Genomic DNA, 19,902 nt, shown 5'->3' with positions numbered 1-19,902 from the left:
AAGCTGATTATTTCTCCCAGAATTTCCGTAAGCTCCATTAGAGCAGTTTTAGGTGAAATATAAATACATGCCAGTGTAATCCTCCTCCCTTGCCAGTAGCCCCTTTGTACTACAAATCTACCATTGTCATCTTTTTTTCTCTCTTCTGTCACTGTTGCAGATGATCTGCAATTAATATCAGTACTCCCCATTTTGCTTCATGTTCTTCGTGTTTCACTGTTGCAGTCATTACATTTGGGTTATCTGCTTGCAGGTAGCCCTCAGTCGGCCTGATTAACAAAGTCTTGGGTCCTGCGTCGGTTGCTGTCCCGTCTTCCATGACGTCAGGGGTATAAAACATGCAGCCAACACCATTACCCCAGTCTTTCTTGCCGTGCGGTGTCTGAAGCAGTTTGCAAGTGCCAGTCGGCCGACTCCTGAAATTTTCGTTTTAGAATTGAAGTCTTCAACTAACGTTAAGTACCCCATTGGAAACTTTTTCTTGCTCCTTACTGATGTCCGTAAAAGTTAATTGCATTACTTGTGGAAAGCAAATACCTCAAAGATTTTCATTCGTACTGTATTCCTTGCCTAGGCCCTGACCATGACGTACCTTGCTGTCGGTTTTGTGCTTTAATCAGCGCACTGTCTGTCATCTGTATATTTTTGCCTCTAAATGTTTCTGTTCTCGGTTTAATTATCCAGAAATGTCGTCTGTTAGCCATCCGACTACCGGGATTCTGCAAAAACGCAAAGATAAAGACAGAGACAGGCTGCCGAGGTCCAAAACTGCTAACAACGCTTCTAAGCCAGTTGCCAGTTTGCCGGTACGCAGTGAGGAGCTTTCGCAGCCCATGATACCTGCTACTTCTGATTCGCAGGCCTCTACTGAGACCCATTCGGAGTCTGGTATGCCGCAAGATGCTTCAACTATGGAACCCGCGGATGTCTCTACCTTGGATGGGTCCAGAGCCACTTGGCAGGCACCGGCTTCTGAGGATGTATTCAGGCCTACGAACTTGCCTATTAAACTGACACCTCCTCCTTTACTTGGGCCTAAATCTCGATCCATGCCTAAAAAACTGACACCCAGGCCACATGCTCAGGCCTCTCTGCCTAAAAACAAATGCTAAGAATGGCTGAAGATCTAATGACTCTAATCAGGGGTAGCCAACCCCCCCCCCCCCTTCTAAGAGGCCTAGGACCGAAGTTGATTATGAATCTTCTGATCAGGGTTCTGTTGTTTTGGATTCTTCTGATGATCTGGATTTGCCCTTATCTACTTATGAAGATTCTGATGCAGAGGACTCCATTCTGTCTGCTTCCCCCTCCTGAGGATTTTTCTTTTGGGGAAACCTGTCATATTCTTACGGAGCATTTCCACTGGGAAAGCCAGCATTTTTCTGATTCAAAAAAAGAGGCTTAGGGATTTCCTTCTCCTACCTCAGCATAGGCCTTTAGCTATTCCTCCTGTACTAGACCTTGTTGATGATGCTTTTTCGGAATCTAGTTTGGCCCCTGATTCCCTACCTCCTGCTCCCAGAAAATCTGACTGATACTACAGGGTCCCCTGAGTTCCACAAATTCCTTTTTAAAAATCATATTGCAGATCCAGAGACACTTTCACAGGGGCCCAGGGGCATTAAGACTTCTACTGCTAAAAATCCTACCCCTTCTGATAGACTCCAGGGCACTGGATAGATGGGGTAAGAAGGTTTACACTTCTGCAACCTTTGCCATTGGAGCTTTAAACTGCCAGTTTCATATGTTAAAGTATTAGCAACATGTTATTGGACTGCTTAAACAGAAAATGTTGATTCCTGACTGTGTGGAAAATAATGAATTACAGGATTTGATGCATTCTGATGAACAAGTTGAAAAACATACTTTGCAATGTGGTTTTGATTCATTAGAGGCCTTTTGCATGGTTGCTGTTACTGGGTCTGTGCTCAGAAGGCATGCTTGGCTTAAGGAGCAGTCTTTGCCTGATCATGTTAAAGCTAAAGTGTTGGATTCTCCTTTAAATCAGGACCGCCTGTTTGGCAACAAGGCTGAGGAAGTTCTTAAGATGGAAGATAAAGCTAAATGTATGCAAACTGTTAAAGATTTTTTACAAGTTCAGCCTCCTAGATTTAGTAGGCACTGGCCCTCTAAGAATTGGTCCTTTCCAGCCCCTTCCAGGTCTTCTCAAGCCAAATCCAGACACAGCAAAACCCCCAGGTTTCAGTCCCGGGGACACACACAAAACTAAGCAGTGGGGGGCGTCCACTTCCAAATCTGGGAATAAGACCCCCCCCCCCCCATGGTAAACTGTCTCAATGACTTCCTTTTAAAATTTCTAAGCACTTATCAACTGTCTGCCCCTTTGGGAGGAAAGATTGCTCTTCATGCATACAATTGGGAACTCATTACCCAGGACAAATGGGTTTTAAATCTAGTGTCCCAGGGATACAGATTTCACTTCCACACGTTACCAACACCAAGCGGGTGGCCGGACTTACCCCCAAATTAGTGGGCAGAGGCCCAAAAACAAGTACTTTCTCTGTTAAGCATGGGGGCTAATCTATTGGTACCAGAAGAGAAAAAGGTACTTTGTTTCTACTCGAGACTTTTCCTGGTATCCAGAAAAGACATTTCATGGCGTCCTGTCCTGGACCTGTCTACTCTAAACACATTTTTGGAGATGCCAAAATTCAAGATGCTGACTCTTCAACAATTACTTCCTATGCTAGACAAAGATGCCTGGTTGGCAACACTAGATTTAAAAGAAGCATACCTGCACATCCCATTCAGGGAATCTTGCAGAAGATAACTATGCTTCAAAGCAGGCTACACACACTGTCCGTTCTCTGCACTGCCCTTTGTGAATACCCTGGACGCAGTAGATAAGCCAAAGTGCCTAGCTCCAGTTATTGCATTTTGCAGGCAAAGAAATATTCAAATATACCCATACCTGGACAATTGTCTAATTCAGGCAGAAAGCCAGGACATACTTTTGAATCATCTGGCCTTTGTACAAAGTGTTCTAACTTGTCTGGGGTACACCAAAACGAAAAGAAATCACACCTGGTACCCTGTCAACAAATTATATTCTTGGGAGCAAGCTTGAATACAACTTCCCAGATGGCTTACCTCACGCCAGAGAAACAAATTCATTTGACAACCTGCTTCAAACAAGTGGCCACAAAAACCCTGATATCTGCAAGACAAATATGCAAGCCTTGGGGTTCATGGCCTCCTGCATTCTTCTAATTCCATATGCAAGACTGCATATGAGGAAACTACAGTGGTATCTAAAAAGCCTATGGTGTCAACATCCTCAAGACCTAGAAACAACGATTCCTGTCATACCTTGCCTACGCCTTGAGTTCCTTTGGTGGGCAGAGGCCTGCCATCAAAACAAGGGACTACCTTTCACACCACCCCCTGCCGCCCAAACCCTAACAGACGGATCAGACTATGCATGGGGGGGCTCACCTGGCAGGGAAGTGCAAGTGGAACTCAAGTCAAATGCACCTGTATATCAAAAAGAAATGTTAGCTGTACAGAATGCTCTGACAGCCTTCAAGGACCACATTCTTCCAGGACAACCAATGGCAAAGACGGACAACACCACTGTTAAGTGGTACATAAACAAGCAGGGGGGTACACATTCTTACCCCCTCTGCAGACTAGCAATGGCATTGTGGAACACAGCCTTGAGCTACCAAGTGCACCTACAAGCTCAATTCCTGCCTGGAAAATTAAGTACACTGGCAGACGGACTAAGCAGAAACCTCATGGACCCACATGAGTGGAAACTGGAACCAAGGATTTTCAACATGTTGACAAGCAAATGGGGGAGCCCAGATATAGACCTGTGTGCCTCTCCCCAGAACTACGAATTGGACAAATTTTGCAAAAGGACTCCCCACAAACAAGCCTGGAAAGTGGATGCTCTGTCATTCAGATGGAAAAACCTATCAGTCTATGCCCCCTCCCCCTCTGCCTCTGCTCTCCAAAGTACTACTAAAAATCAAACAGGACAAACCAAGGATGATTTTGATTGCTCCAGACTGGCTGCGCCAACACTGGTACCTCCTTCTGCGCAGTGTGTCACTGTTATCTCCATGGCACCTGTCTCAGACTCCTTCCTTGCTGTCTCAGCAGGAGAACCAGATTCTGCACCCTCAGCTTCTAACACTGAACCTTGCAGCCTGGCTAATTACTTGATCTCTCCTTTACCATCCCTCAGCAAACTTGTGATGAATTTCATTTTAGAGGCAAGGAGGCCTAGTACTAGAAAATCTTACGCTGAAAAATGGAAAAGATTGTGTGCCTGGAACCAGTCTCGAGGGATGAGCACAGCAGTGCCCAATTTACCTCAGATTTTACAGTACTTAACTGAGATGCTTCACAAGGGCCTGTCTTTTTCCTCTTCTAAAATCCACGCCTCAGCCATTTCAGCTCATTATAACACAGAGCCTCCCCTCTTCTCTCATCCACTGCTCAGGCAGTTCCTCACAGGGGCCAAAAATTTGAGACCACCCACTAGAGCTCCAACCCCAACCTGGGGCCTTAACTTTGTCTTGGAGAAACTCACTCTACCTCCTTTCGAGCCAGCTGCTACTGCAGACTTAAATCTGAACTGCTGGTGGCATTTGCTGCAGGGGCAGAGGGGAAGGCTGTTTCAAAGCAAACCATTTCTAAATGGGTAAGCCATTGCATTGATTTCTGCTATAAGCACCATGTAAAACCTATCCCCCAGGGGATCAGACCTCACTCCACCAGGGCTGCATCTTACCTCTACCGCCTTTCTCAGAGGCGTCCCTACCAGGGGCATCCTAGAAGCTGCTACCTGGAGTTCTGTACATACTTTCACCAAGCATCGTGTGCCAATTTTCTCTAAATCCATAGCTGTCTTTGCCACTTCAGTCTTGCAGGGCCTTATAGCTGGCCCTAATGCTATCTAAATTCCTCCTCCCAACCATAGCTTTGGGAATCTACCCAAATGTAATGACTGCAACAGTGAAACATGAAGAACACAGTACAGTTGTGTACACTTACCGTAAATGTAGATGTTCAAGTGTATTCACTACTGCAGTCCTGGTTACCCTCCCTCCAGCCCCCTAACTTCTTTTGACTATACTTCTACTTTCCTTTACTATGCCTAAAAGCCTTTTTGGTGTATTTGCTTTTTTGTTGGAGGTATATCTTTGTAGTTTTATATTTAATTGCTTCCCATTAGGGGGGCACCTGACAATCTGGGGCAAGAAAAACTGATGTAATGGCATCGACTGCATGTTTTATACCCCTGACGTCATGGAAGAAGGGACAGCAACCGATGCAGGACCCAAGACTTTGTTAATCAGCCCGACTGAGGACTAACCTGCAAGCAGATATCCCGAATGAATGACTGCAACAGTGAATACACTCTAACATCTACATTTATGGTAAGTGTACACAACTGTACTTTCCATATATTCTGCTGAATATCCTGAAATCCTTTCTTTATAAAATTCACATGCTTTTCTTTCCAAATGTGTCTCCTGTAGCATATCTGTTTGCACTCTGCATTTTTTAATATAGTTCACTGTTTTTTTTGTATACATCTATAAGACCATTCAGATGTAAAGAAAGTAGTGTCATCTCGTTAAGAAGTCATTATTTCCACCTGTTCTGTAACAGCTTTTTTAAATATTTATTTTCAGCTTTTTTGTTGTACACGTACACAAATGTTTGGCAGGTTTTTCTTTTATACAGTTGTTTTTTGTGCGTTTGAGCCTGTCACATCCAACAAAACTTTATATTGGTAAAAAAATCTAAAAATGCGCGCAAACGCCTCCAGAACACCCTAAAACCTATTAAATTAATACAAACACACAAAACTATGTACATCTTCAAATACTGAAATTTCACACTCCTAATGGGAACAGTTGTCCCAGACTGGCAGCCACACTTGTAAACTTGGATTAACCTATAAGGCAGGTTATTCATGCTAAGACATGTGGCACTGCCTGTGGTTCTACTTGTAGTAAGTGCTGTCTGTTTTTGTTTAACCTTTTTTCCTCTCCCAGAATAGAAGAATACTTGAATGCTTTCAGAAAATATTATTTCTTGGTCATTGAAAGAAATAAGCATTCTGTTTTTATTGCCTCTTATCATATTGTCTTCATAAATACATGAGAACCGGATAACACAATTGTCTCTACTATAAACACTCATTTATTTGCTAGAGGAAATTTTTTATGATACTCAATTATTTTTTTAATTATTTAGTTCCCTTTAAAACCTGTTACTAGATCAAGCCAAGGGCCTTAATCCAGTCATTCCCCTATGCAAGAGTAAGAAAAAGCATGTCTGTTTTTCATGTATCACGCTCTTGTCCAGACTTCATCGCTTTTTACATTGTTGTGCCTACATTCTTTCTCCTTCAGTTTTAAGAAGGGGGAAAACAGGGGCACCTGTTTACTTTAGTATCCCTATTACACTCAAATTAACTGAGAAAGCTTTACTTTATAGCTTGCAGGTTATGTCATGCATTATAAAACTACTACTGTTAAGAGCATTGTTTTACTTAGTTAACCCTTTCTTTCCTCTTCCTTTCTTCTAAATGTTGTTCCAGACATTAATGGTATGAAATAGAGCATATGCTTTGGAGAGTCCCCTTTAAGTTTAACAAAATCAAAGAAATCCAATATTTTCAGGTTTTCTTGATGTCCTCCTATTCCAGTGTTGCAGTATGCTATTAGTGGGTTTACCCTTCTTCCGTCCAGGTTTCCAAAGATTTTCAGTCCCTGTTGGTGTGCCGGACATCCGATATGGAGGCAGGAATATGGGCCACAAAGGTGACATGTTCACCTACCAGCCCTTAGAACGTTTCAGCCACCAGCTGTATGCCAGGTGTTCCTGCTACTCGCAGACGTCTGAGCTGAATCTTAAAGCTAAGTACACTGTTGGGGATTCTTTCAGTACTTTTTAAGAGTAAGTGCAACTATGGTCGCCATATTCCCCATAAGGACACCCACGACCAGTGACTTTTTCTGTTTGTGTAGGGAACGCGATTATAAGAACTGTCATCTGCCAATCGTTCAGCAAGACCCTGCGTCCCCATTTACAAGCTCTTAATCTTTAACTCTACAATCAGCATTTAAAACAGATTGCGCTAGGTATCTGATGCCCCGTCCAAACCGCCAAGGAAGAGGTCTAAGTCCATGCGGCCTACTACTTCCACTTCGCCTCCCTGTGCCACTCCTCAGCCTGTAGCCGTCGGCAGCTTGGTTGAGGACCCGGCATCCGCCACAGCAGGTACAAGCGGGTACCTTACGGAAGACCGCACAATTTAAAGCAGAAGCAGCCAAGTCAGAGGAGGACATACTGGCACTGGGGGGGGGGCAGCGCCTTCGGTGGGAGCTCCAGACTCTGCCACCGCCGTCCCACCGATTACTCCTAGGCCTACCACCAGCCAGGTGCCTGCTAGGCCTTCTAAAAAGAAATGAAAAGACTAGACATCTTTCTCCAGCGCTAGAGACCGTACCTGATGGCATTCCTTTAGCCAAAGTTTATATAATGCCTTCATGGCCCTTGGGCCTTCCACTGAAGCTGCTCCTGCTGTCCCACTTCTTCAGTCCCAGACCTTTCATCCCTGAAAGGACTGTGAGTCAGTTAGCAGAGGAGTTATCTGACTCCTCAGAGTCCCAGATCTCATCCCTCCTGGGGTATGGATCTCCTGAGGAAGCTTCTGCAGAGCCCGATTCCCCAGTGAAAGACTAAACCTCCGGAGGGACTGTTAACTTGATCAGAGACCACTTCAAGTGGGAATGCTCAGACTTGACTGAGCAGCAAGAGAGATTTTATTTCATACAGATGGTGTCTCCAAGCCCTTCACCAATTCCATCTGTTCAACCTGCTTTCCTGGATGCATTTGCTATGGCATCCATTAATCCAGATTCCCATCCTCCTGCTTCTCCTAGGGCAGATAGATTATACAAGGTCCCTGACTCGAGACAAATTCTTGTTCAAGTGCCCTCCGGCAGACCCTGCCACTATCTCCATTTCTTTTGACAAGGCATTCAAACTCCTTCCTGCCACCACTGTCCTCACTGCAGATAAGGACAGCAAGGCTATGTTGAGGCAGGGAAAGAAGATTTACACTTCTGCCGCCCTGGCTTTTAGGGCAACCAATTACCAGTCTCACATGTCTAAGTACTCTCTTGGTTTGCTGGACAAAGCCTCCAAGGAGTTGAATGACATCATCCCTGACTTCCTTGCTGAGGCTGATCTCTCAAGTGAACAAGCACTCCCTTGGGTGTGGATACAATGCAGATGAGGCCTTAGCTAGGTCAGCTGCATCAGCATCTGTGTTAAGGAGATATTCCTGGCTGTGCCTGCAGCCCCTCCTTGATTATTTCAGAGCCAAGCTCCTGGATGCTCCTTTGGATCACTCAGACCTCTTTGGTGCCAAAGTGGCTGACCTCTAAGTCTTTGCAACAAAAAGGGAAGGAACTACAGGACCTCAAGCATCTCCTAGTCAGAGGAACTATCCGACAAAGGCACAATTTATAAGAAAGACCTCTAGGCCTTCAGCCCCTCCTATGTCTAGAACCACCTCCCCAGAAAATGGTGCGCTCAGCTTAGGACACCTCAACCCACTAGCCAGAGGCTTCCCTTTCCTGACAGGGCAGGCAGTGTCTGATTGCATGCCACAACTCCTTCCTCCCCCACCTCTCTCCCTTCCATTGTCCACCCGCCTCTGTCTCCCTACGTGGTCTCTCGTGACATCAGACAAGTGGGTTTTGTCCATCCTGCAGAGGGGTTACTTTGACTTGGATCACCCCTCCTCCAAGACTGGCCATACCACAACCGCTTGCATCTCAGCTGTCCCTTCTCCATCAGGTCTTTAAACAACATGCTGCTTCAAGGCACAATAGAATCAGCCCCCCCCCCTTCTCAAGGAAAGGATTCTACTCCAAAATATTTCTGGTGTGTCCCCACCTTCGGGATGCTCACCTTACCCAGACTCCCCTCATTCTTCCTCAGGCCTTCATGGCAACCCAGGACATAAAGGAGGCCTATCGTCACATTCCCATAAAGCCTGCTTTCTGGAAATATCTGATTCCTAGGAGGCTTTTCTCACTTTCACTTCTGTGCCTTGCCTTTTAGGCTCTCCACTGCCCCAAGGGTATTCACAAAATGCCTGGCTCCAGTGATTGCCTACTGCAGGACCAAGGGAATATAAATATTCCCGTACCTAGACAACCTTTTAATTCAGGCAGTAGACACAGGAACCATCCTTCATCACATGAAAAACCTCCTGCTGCAGTCTTGAGGATTCCTAATAAATTTCCCAAAGTTCCAACTCAATCCTGCACAGGACATTGTCTTCCTGGGATGCAGAATCGAGACAGACATCATGATGGCCTCCCTTCCAGGAGAAAGTGTTACCTCTTTCCCACCACTTTCTCTCTGCCCTTCATTCATCAGAACTGACTGAGACAATTCCGGAGACTATTAAGGTACAGGCAGCCACTAGCCCCATGCTACCCCTGGCAAGGTTACACATGAAATTTCAGTGGTACCTTCGTTCAGTGTGGACCCAACATTCCAATCCTCTCGAGTCCAGGGTCCCACTCCTCTGTCTTCACCAAGAACTGAAATGGTGGTTAACTCAGGTAGCCCAGAATCCGGCACTACCCATACAAATGTCTACTCCCTCCCAGACCATGCACACACATGCCTGGGCTGGGGGGAGTGGGGCAGCTCTGGGTCCAAGTATAGTATAAGGTCTGTGGACAGACACAAACAAGCGCACATAAATGTCAACAAAATGTGAGAGCAATCCGCCTTGCTCTGCAGGTCTTTCAACCCTACCCTCCTAAAGATCTTCACAGACAAAACCATGGTTATGTGGTACCTCAGCAAGCAAGGAGGGACCAAGTCCTACCTCCTATGCAGACTAGCTCTACAGGTGTGGGAGCTGGCTACCTCTCAGGGAATCTCCTCCAGGCAGCCTGCATCCCGTCCCAGCATAACTCAGGCAGATTCACTAAGCAGAACCAAATCAGACTGCCACAAATGGATGCTGTCAAGAAATGTTTCTAAATCTAGTCCAGAGGTGGGGTATTCTACAATTAGATCTGTTTGTCTCCTCCACAAACAGGCAACTCCAGGGCTATTGCTCCAGGACCCACGACCCGAAGGCATTACAAACAGATGTCTTCTCAATATCTTGGAAGGGGAAATTCCTGTATGCATTTCCCCCCTTCCCATTAATTCAGAGGGTCCTACTGAAAATTCAGCAGGACTCACCAAAAGTCTTGCTGGGGACTTGCTACTAGCCGAGGCAGCACTGGTTCCCTCTACTGTCCAAGGGCAGTCACCTCAAGTCCCCCCCCCCCCCCTCAGTGGACCTACGCACACACCCACAGTGGCAGTCTCTGCACCTCACCCTGTGGCGGGTAGGATTCTACTCCCCTTCAGACACCTATACAATGAGTACGTGCTTTCAGTCCTGCAGGAGGCCAGGAAACCCAACCCAAGAAAATCCCAGCTCTCCAAATGGAAAAGGTTTTCTGTCTGGTGTCATAAAAAACAGATCGACCCGCTGGACAGCGATATTCCCAGATTCTGTCTTACCTGTGTGAAATGTTGCAGTTGGGTTTGTCCTACGTCTCTTTAAAAGCACCACCGGTCTGCCATTTCTGCCTGCCTGTGGACCCTCCCCTGGCATCTAGTCTCCCAGCCAAACTTTTCCTCGATGTTTTGCACTTAAGACCTTCCTAGGAAACAGTCTCCTCCTCCCTGGGATCTTAATTATATGTTAGAAAAACTCACTCTGGCTCCTTTTGAACTAGCTGACAAAGCCCCCTTAAAAGTTTTGCACATGAAAAACCATACTGCTAGTAGCCTTGACATCGGCCAGAAGGGTCTCAGAGCTTCATGCCCTTATGGCTACACCCCCTTTTCTGTTTTTTCATATGGACAGGGTCACCCTTAGGACAAAGCCCTTCCTTCATTCCCATTGTGGTCAACAACCTTTCCTTGAATCAAGCTGTCCAGCTGCCTACCTTTTTCCCTAACCCACAGGGAGATGGTTCTTCATTCCCTGGATATTCACAGACCACTCAAGATTTTATTTGCATAAAACCAGACCTTTTCGCAAATCAGACCCAACTGTTTCGTCTCCTTTCACCCCAGGGCTCTGGGGAAAGTGGTGGGTAAACATTTTCATCCTGGATTTCCAGGGCTATTTCCTTTTGCTACTTACACCATGGGGAAGACCTTGCTTGCAAGGCAATGTCAGGGCCCATTCTGCAAGAACTATGGCCTCTTGAGCCTTTTTTAAAGGCCTAGACACTAATTCCATTCTGGAGGCAGCTACTTTGTCCTCTGTACACACCTTCACTAGACACTACAAACTGGACCATATCTCCAAAGGCAGGGTAGGGTTTGCCAGGGCTATCCTGCATGGATTTCTGAATTCCTCTTCCAGGCCACCTCCCAGTCAGTAGTGAGGCGTGGTATTCACCCACTAGTAGAATACTGCAACATTGGAATAGAAGGAGATAGGAAAGGTGTTTAAAATCTTACCATAACCATAGATGTCCTCTTCCATGTTGCGGTATTCCTCCTCCCCACACCTTCCCCCTCATACACTTGCACTTGCTCTCCTCGGCCTCTGGATAGGCTATGCCCTTCAGGACTAGCTCCGTTTGGGGCTTCTATCTATGTTCTGAGGGCTGCTGTGTGTAGACATCACCTTTGTGGCCCACGTTCCTGCCTCCACATCAGACGTCCGGCGCACCGAGGGACTGAATCTTTGGAAACCTGGACGGACAACCTGGACGGAAGAAGGGTAAACCCACTAGTAGAATATTGCAGCATGGAAGAGAAGGACATCTATGGTTATGGTAAGATTTTGCACAACTTACTTTCTGTCATGTTTCACAAATATAATTAATGCTTTGTAATCCCACATTTATTTGTCAGTTTCTAAGTTGTTGATTTTCTGTCTGTTCTCCATCTGTCATATCCAGTCTGTGCTTCATTTCCAACGTACTCCTGGTTCTTCTAGTTGACTCTTGTTTTATTCTGTCTCTTAAGGTTGCACTCACTAACAGTCTCTCTATGGGCTTTATTACTAGAAGAATAAGAAGCAGAGACTCCTCCAGTTTGATGGCTCACTTTTTGTTGGGCAAACTTGTGTATTTCCTTCTCAACATGTTCTGCATCAAAAAAAATGATTTTGTCCCTCTAGGAAATAATTTTCTGAAAATAGCTGGATACAGCAGCTTGAATTTCATGCCTATTTCTCAACATTCCCTGATTATTGGATTTAACGTACTCCTTTTCTGCCTAGTGTACGGTGAGTAATCATTTTCCACAAACACTGTCTTACACTTTTAGTACTTTGTCCATCTCCCGCAATTTTGTCAGAATCCACTGTTTCTGCTGGTGGGATTGCATGTTTACTCTTAAGGGTCTAGGTTGGTTCGTCATGCCCAGTTTTTTTTTTTTGCAGTTTTATTACTTCATCTTAATATCTGTTTTTAAGCTTCCATTTTTTTCAAGTCCTTTGTTATTTGATTCGATATACTCCTTCAGTGTTTCATTTGTTTTAATCGGCGCTGAGTACATTTTACTTATTTTTCCTCTAAATTACTGGAAGTTAAGTCTTGCACTAAAGCTGGAGCTTGCACTACTTTTCGCCGAACAGCTGCAGAATTCTTCCCAGTCAGTGTTTTCTTCTCACCTTTTGTGATTGATTATCTTTTAGGTTCTCTGAATTTCTTTTGTGCTGGTATCCAGGCAGTGTACTTACTAGTCATTTACTGAAATTTACCTCAGAAGACAAGTTCACTGGCTGTCTTTTCGGAGTTCTGTTTTCTCACTGAGAGAGCTGAAATTAAGCTGTTTCTCAGTGTGCAGCCATCTTGGAAGTCCTGTTAATTGTATTGTTGATTAACTTTGTTGGGATTGTAATCTGACAGGTTTTTAAGTTCACAATTTGTGTTCCAGCTTGTTTTCATTTCCCCACTGTTGCATGGTATTGAAACAGGGCACCCAAAGCAAAGCCATGTTGCTGATTTAGTGTGTTCATAACTAAATAAGGCCTGTTTGATCTCCAGCTCCTGTTTTGCAGGCCATGTACATGTAAGATCCTTAATTAACTGACTCCTTTTTAATATTACAAGACTTTAGCAGAGTAGATAGACCTTATGAGTGACTTGGACGTGAGTGACTGTTTAATTATTGGATTCTTGGTTGTTTTCCTTTGCAGCCAAACTGTCGATCTCCTGATGCAAGAATCTGGTTGTCGTTTAGAACACCCGGCTGCTACTAAGTTCAGAAACCACGTCATGGAAGGAGAGTGGGATAAGGTTAAGAAAATTTCCTTTAACTGCTGTTCTTTCCTGTGTGATGTCAGTGGCTAGGTAGAAAGGATTTCACATTCTGTACAGCTGAATTTAGTTCTTTTTTATTTCTTTTTTTTTTTCTCTAATCCACAGGCAGAAAATGACCTGAATGAGCTGAAATCACTAGTGCATTCTCCTCATGCTATTGTGGTAAGATACTCTGCTTTTGTTCTGGCAAAACAAATGTACAACTTTTTTGAGAGATGCTTGTATTGAGTCTATGGTGATTGGTATGTCAAGTTGATTTGTATATTATTGTGGTTTTTGAGGGGTTTCCATTTAAAATTGTTGTCTGGGTTCTGCAGAATTAACCTTTAATTTGGCAATGCTTTTGACTTGAGAGAGTGGCATTTAAGTACACAAGTGTGTGTTTATTTTCCTTTTTTCTATATCTATTTGGATGAGGATTCATTTAGAATTAAGGCGTTGTAGAAATGTACTTTTTTGGGAGTGTTGCCTTTTAGACTTGAGGCACTGCAGAAATATTCATTTTTAAGGTGTTGCTTTTGTTATAGCTAATTGAAGAGATTTGTCAGTGTGCATCTGTTTAAATGAGTTTTTATTTGTGAATAGTAAGCTTTAATTTGTGAATATAATCACTTGTACCCCAGTTCAAGGAACATTATAAGCAGTGATCAAATAATGTATCCTTTCTGCATTATGGTAATGTGAAGTTCCACATGCTTCGTGTAACAATTTATTTTATTTAACATTTGTTTACCGGGAATGTCTGACTTGGAGCAAAGCCAATTTTCAGTAGAGGTCTGGGGAGAAATGTTCCAGACGCATGTTTTGTAATGTGGGAGGAAACTGGAGCACCTGGCGAAAACCCACACGAACGCAGAGGATATACAGACTCTGCACAGAAGGCACTCCAGCCGAGAATCGAACCGGTGAACTTCTTGCCATGAGGTGACAATGCTACCACTGCGCCATCCATAAACAAGGATGCTAATTGTTGCAAATTATTAAAACTACTTTGAAAATAATGTTTCAGAATGTAGATTTTAGGGATAAATAAATGCTTATGGCAACTTTCCATAAAGAAAAGATGAGATTGTTTAATGGATTAGTCAGATTCCTTTGTCTGTACTTGGTAGCTTATTTTTAAGATACTTTTCAAGTGTAGTAATGTGGGATAGAACAGTTGCATTAGTTCTGTTGAAGGCTATAGAATTAACATTTTCCTCAGTATGTTAAGAAAATGTTGCTTGCACACGTGAAGTAGTTTGTGTTTATCTGTCGAGTGACTCCGGTTTGACAAAGCCTTGGATTGTAAACCGAGTGATCGGCTGCTGACTGCTTAGCCTTTTTGGTTTCCACATGACTAATTTGTTTTTCAGAGGAACTTTTTTTGAGATGAGAAACAGGAAGTGAGGTTTGGAAGGTAGATTTCATTCTCCATTCTTTTGTGTTAAAACTAACTTGCCAACCATCAGTGGCATGTTTGTATTTGTGTTTTTTTTTTTGAGGAGCAGCGTTTTTTTTTCTCTCTCTCCTGGGGAAAAAAGAAAAATCGCTGTTCCGTGCCTTTGCTATATAGTACGTTCGATATTTACAGCTCGATCAAATAGCGTTCGCTCTTTTCAGCCTTCGAGCTTCTAGTATAGACCCTCACCAAGATATGCTTTAGTTTACATTTCTTGCAATTTGCAACTGGTTAAATAAGAAGATTGTTGCAAAAATTTGACATTTGTTGTCTTGTGTGTGTTAACTTTAATTTCCATTTATCGAAGTTTTGAAGACTGCTAAAACAAGACAGTGGCATATGATTTAAGTGGGTATGTGAGAGTTGAAAAGTATACATTTTTGATAAGTGGTGTGTATTAGAGTAAATGTCATAATAGAATTGTATTTAAAAAACAAAAAAATGACAGTTATACATTGAGAGCATGTCGGTCAGACTTTTGCACGGCTGTTTGACAAGCTAGTTTGTTGGTGATTGTAGTATCTTTGTCAGTCCCAGTTTATTTTAGAGGTATTTATATTTATATTTACTTTTTGTTGATCAGAGTAATGTACTGTTCCACAAGGAGCCTGTTTTCAGACATTATCCGAGGACAGAGCACAGAAATTTATAGAAATAAATTATGTGCAGTTTGGTAGGTTTAATCAGTACATGAAGAGGTTTGCTATTGGTCATGTACCCAACTGAGTTTTTGGAGTGAAGAATTGGCAATGTTAGCAATGAGAACTGAGAAATCTGTATACAACAAAAGCTTACTCCAAGAGCAAGCTGATAGTTTCAAGCAGAATTAAACTGCATAATCCTTAGTTTTGAGGAAGGGAGTGGAACATGGAGTATAACTAAACTGTCTGTGATGAGAAAATCTGTACTGGATGAAGGCTTATTGCAGAATTTTCTATGGTAGGAATTGAGCACAGTCCAAAGGTAGCTACAAAACAGTCTTGACATTTTGGGTCCTCCTCTTCTAAGCAGACAGTGTTTTCATTCTTGGACCTGCACTCATGCTTCAGAACTGTAGCATTTCCTGAAAGTATTCTGGCCTCAGAAATGCTGTAACTTAATGGTTGCATTATTCAAGAAAGTTCTCTAGACATTACCTTCTCGAGTAATTGTAGTCCTTGGAGTTGTGGAGCACCTTAACCTTGGTTTGTATCTTTCAGTTCCCTTGGGATACATGTTTATGCAAAATGTAAGGTCAGAGCAAGGAACAGGTGGTGGTGACCTAATTTAAGGATCACTTCCTTTCTCTTTTAGTAGGCTGTTACTCCTGCTCTGTCTGGTTCGATTCTCAGCTAGACTGTCTCCTGCGTGGAGACATGCGTGAATGGGCTTACCTTCATTGAAGGTTGTGCGTCAGGGCTGGTAACTCGGCACGTAAAAATCAGCTACCAATCATTAGCGGACCGGAGTTCCGCTGTGGCGACCCCTAAACGGGAAAAGCCAAAAGACACAACAACAACAACTCCTGGTAGAATTTTTTTTTGGTAGCTACACAACTTTGTTGTACTGGGATGCTTCCTTTCTGTAGTACAACTCTTCTCTTCAGCCTCCTCGGCTTTATTAGACTTAATCCCAAAAAAAAATCCTCTCAACTTTGAAGATTTCAGTTTAAGCTAGTTGTGGTATGACTGTTATTGATTAAATCTTTACTTTTTCATCATAGACATCACAAAATGGTCTCTGAATGTAGCAGGTCTGACTTGCTAATTCATAATCAGCTTGTGCTGAGCTACTTGCTAACCGACTGGCCTGAAAACTGTTCTATCTGTAACGGACCATTTACTTTAACTGGTGTGGAATAATGCCCCATTCACCATTCTACTACTTGTACCTCTTAACTGTCCAGATTTTTCCTCTTTTCCTAATATTTGTTCCTCATAAATTTTTTTTTTTTTTTTTTTTTTGGCAATCCAGATTTAGGTCACTGAATAATGCCGTACATGTGTTTCAGACATTGCATCCTTTAGAAAATACATGCTGACACAAATCCTGTTCTAGCAACTTTCTAAGTTTATAGAGAATATTTAAAACCTGCCCCGTTTCTGGACCTTTATCCCCATTATTTTAGGCTTTGTCCAGATATTTTGTATTAAGAGGTTGAGAGATGGTACTAGTCAATCTGACAGTTTTACTTTTTTAGTAACTAGGTAACCTGACATAGCTTTACAGAGTATCACAGCATATGCTTTTCTTAATAAATAAGTTAGTATTTCCATTTAATTTGGAAGACTTGGGTAAAACTTGAAAAGTGGTTCACTCCTACTCTGATATTGCTTGGACACATTTTGAAAAGGTGTAGACTGCTTCTCAAATCTTTATAGATAATCTCAGTTAACACATCTCTAGCAGAACCAAATAAGCAGCATCAGCTCAACAGTTTGCGTACTGGAACCAAATAATTCTCTTTTTTATTAAAATAAAAAAAAGGTCTTGTATACCATAGTTGGGCTAGTTATCAGTCCTGAAACAGTGGCTGCTTTGGTTGGTGAGGAAGTTTTATTCTCTTGTGCACTCAGACACACACAGCTGAACGGGAGATAATGTACAGGAATCCGATTAAACTGATTGCTAAAGAATAAATTCAGTACTTAAACTTCTGATCCTAGCACCCCAAACAGTGTCAGTTTGGAACTTTGGCTTTTAAAACTTTTCAGCTCATGTAATTTTCAGATCAGTAGCAAGTACCCTGGCTTCTTCCTTCGCCCCTAGAAAACTTTCACCTCACTACCTAAACACATTCTATTTCCTTTCCTTAGCATTTCAGGCTAGTCAGTGTTTTTTCCTGCCTGTCTGTATTCTTCAAGATGTAGTATAATTTTCACAACTGTAAATATTAACTTGCCAGCATGTATTTTGAAAGGCAGAAACACTAATACAGATGTCTGAATCTTAAGAGATACTGCTAAGTCCAGACTGCAGCTTGCTCACTGTTTCATTTTTATTGATCTATCCAAGGCCTTTTTACAGATTTAATCATGTTTTCCTTTTTAAACGTTTTGGCTAGCAGGCATTTCAGAGTTGGGATAGAACAGGGAGTCTCCATAGAATTCCGCATTCATGACAGAGTGCACCAGAGGTACATTTGTCTTCTGCTTTCATGAATGCTGGTCTTCAGTAGGTCTGTAGTTCCTGGAAAAAAAAAAACATATGCAGGTAACTTGGGATGCTGGCACTCTGTACCATTTATTGCTATTTCAAAGAAATGTTGTTGTGTCTTTCGGCTTATCCCGGTTAGGGGTCGCCACAGAGGAACTCCGGTCCGCTAATGTATGGTAGTGGATTTTTACATGCCGAGTTACCAGCCCTGACGCACAACCTTCAACGAAGGGACGCCATTCACGCATGCCTCCACACAGCTCTAGCTGAGAATCGACCGCGACAACGTCTTGCTGTGAGGCGACAACGCTACCGCAGCACCACTACCGCAGGTACGCCACTTCAAAGAAATGCTTCTCTTTAATCACTATTACTTTTGTGTTTGGAAAGAAGACAGAAGTTAATAAATGTCTGCAAAACCACTGCATGATTTCTGGAAGTCAGTTAAATAGGTTGTAGTCTGAGCTCCAACATCTTCCTTAACGGTTTTGTCCTGAAATAAATCAACACTTTCAAATTTATTTCATTGTGTGGTCTGAGCAGAATCCCATGGTGCAAACTGAGGGTTGATCAGTCTAGAGACACTCATGCGCACTGCACTTTTCCAATAACTGTCAGTGGAATATAGCCTCCCCATAATAAGTCTCTGTTCCTAAACTGAACACCTTAGAAGTCCTGTTAAGAATAGGATATTCAGGATCTTGGTTTCACTCAGTTCAGAGCATAGTTGTCCCTAGGTTCTGCTCCCTTCCCTGCCTGCCTGCTGTTGAGCCTCCCCCATGAGCTCAGCTCATTTGTTTCCCCCTTCTTGGGTATGTTTCAGTAAGGGCTGGAGGATACCTGGATTCCCCATGATGGTGGTTGTGCCCTTGCCAGCATTCCAGCAATGAGGTGTGTGTGCTTGGCCCTATTCTTGCCTCTGATGGCACATCTACTCCCAGTACCACAGCTTTTGATATTGTACAAGTCTCCCTTGCAAAGAGGCAAGTTTGGCCTGACAACATTCACCCACCCAACCAGGATGGGTGAGCTAGTGTAAGCTACTTAATTCTTCTCTTCCCTGCACAGCTGTTCCAGTGATGAAGTCTGTTCAAATTTTTAGTCGGGGCTTTATCTCTGTACAGCACAGAGCTGGATTTTGCCCAAGGGAAAGCACCTTTACATTTAATTGAAGAAAGCCAAATGGCACCATACTGGATTAAGAATTCTCCCTTAAAAACTCCAGATCTGAAGTAGTTTACTTCATTTGGTCTTCAGCCTGTGGGATACTGGATCCATATCTGATCCGATCCAGCAATTTCACTAGCATCTGCTCTGACCTCCAAGCTCCTCCCCTTACCCATAATACACCTCCACTACCTTCCAACCCCCAGATCTCGTTTGCCGTGGCTTGCTGAAGCATCGTGATCTCCTGACCTCTGAGTAGAGTGGGTTTTTCTGCTTTTAAGCAGTTGTTTTTCAAAATTTTTGAGTGCGTTTAGTGTAGGTTCCCTCTCCTCCTCCCCTCACTGGTGTATTGTGTAATAGAACCTTTATTGTAGTTTAGAGTTGGTTTGTTAGTGTGCATTGCTTCCCCAACCCCCTCAGTGTTCTGTGTGGTGAGTGGTCTGAGTGGGAAAACAGGTAATTTTTTTTCTCTTCTTTTTCCTTCTCTTGTGTGAGTGACTTGGATAGAAACATGGCTAACAAGCCTGTTTTTAAAAGGTGCACTGAGTGCGGCCATAAATTGTCTCCTGCAGATGGCCACACTATTTGTGTGATGTGCTTGGGCGATGCCCATCTGAATACGGATTGCTCTATTTGCACGGGTTTTAACCCGTGCGCTATCAAGGACAGAAAGGCTGTTGGCCCTGAAAGGCCTTCTTCCTACTTCTGAGGCAGTTGCCTCATCTTCAGCCTCGGTCACAGCGGCTGCTGTGGCCGCCTCTTTCCTCTCTTGCCATTGCTTCTCCCTCCCAGGCTAGG

The 19,902-nt window shown here is 43.4% G+C and overlaps 1 protein-coding gene across 8 annotated transcripts in view; it reads left to right on the top strand.

The window, feature by feature from the left end:
• WDR26 (WD repeat domain 26) overlaps nt 1–19,902 on the top strand; it is a 2,773,460-nt gene that overhangs the window by 358,495 nt on the left and 2,395,063 nt on the right. For all 8 annotated transcript variants that reach the window (XM_044058793.1, XM_044058834.1, XM_044058809.1 and 5 more), the window contains exons 2-3: nt 13,238–13,337; nt 13,467–13,523. In XM_044058793.1, coding sequence (XP_043914728.1) covers nt 13,238–13,337; nt 13,467–13,523 — 157 coding nt within the window. The remainder of the gene's footprint in view (nt 1–13,237; nt 13,338–13,466; nt 13,524–19,902) is intronic.

This window comes from Protopterus annectens, chromosome 1.part2 (assembly GCF_019279795.1).
Source record: "Protopterus annectens isolate FY-2018-M chromosome 1.part2, PAN1.0, whole genome shotgun sequence".
Taxonomy (NCBI): Eukaryota; Metazoa; Chordata; order Ceratodontiformes; family Protopteridae; genus Protopterus; species Protopterus annectens.
This window is presented reverse-complemented; position numbering and strand designations above follow the sequence as displayed.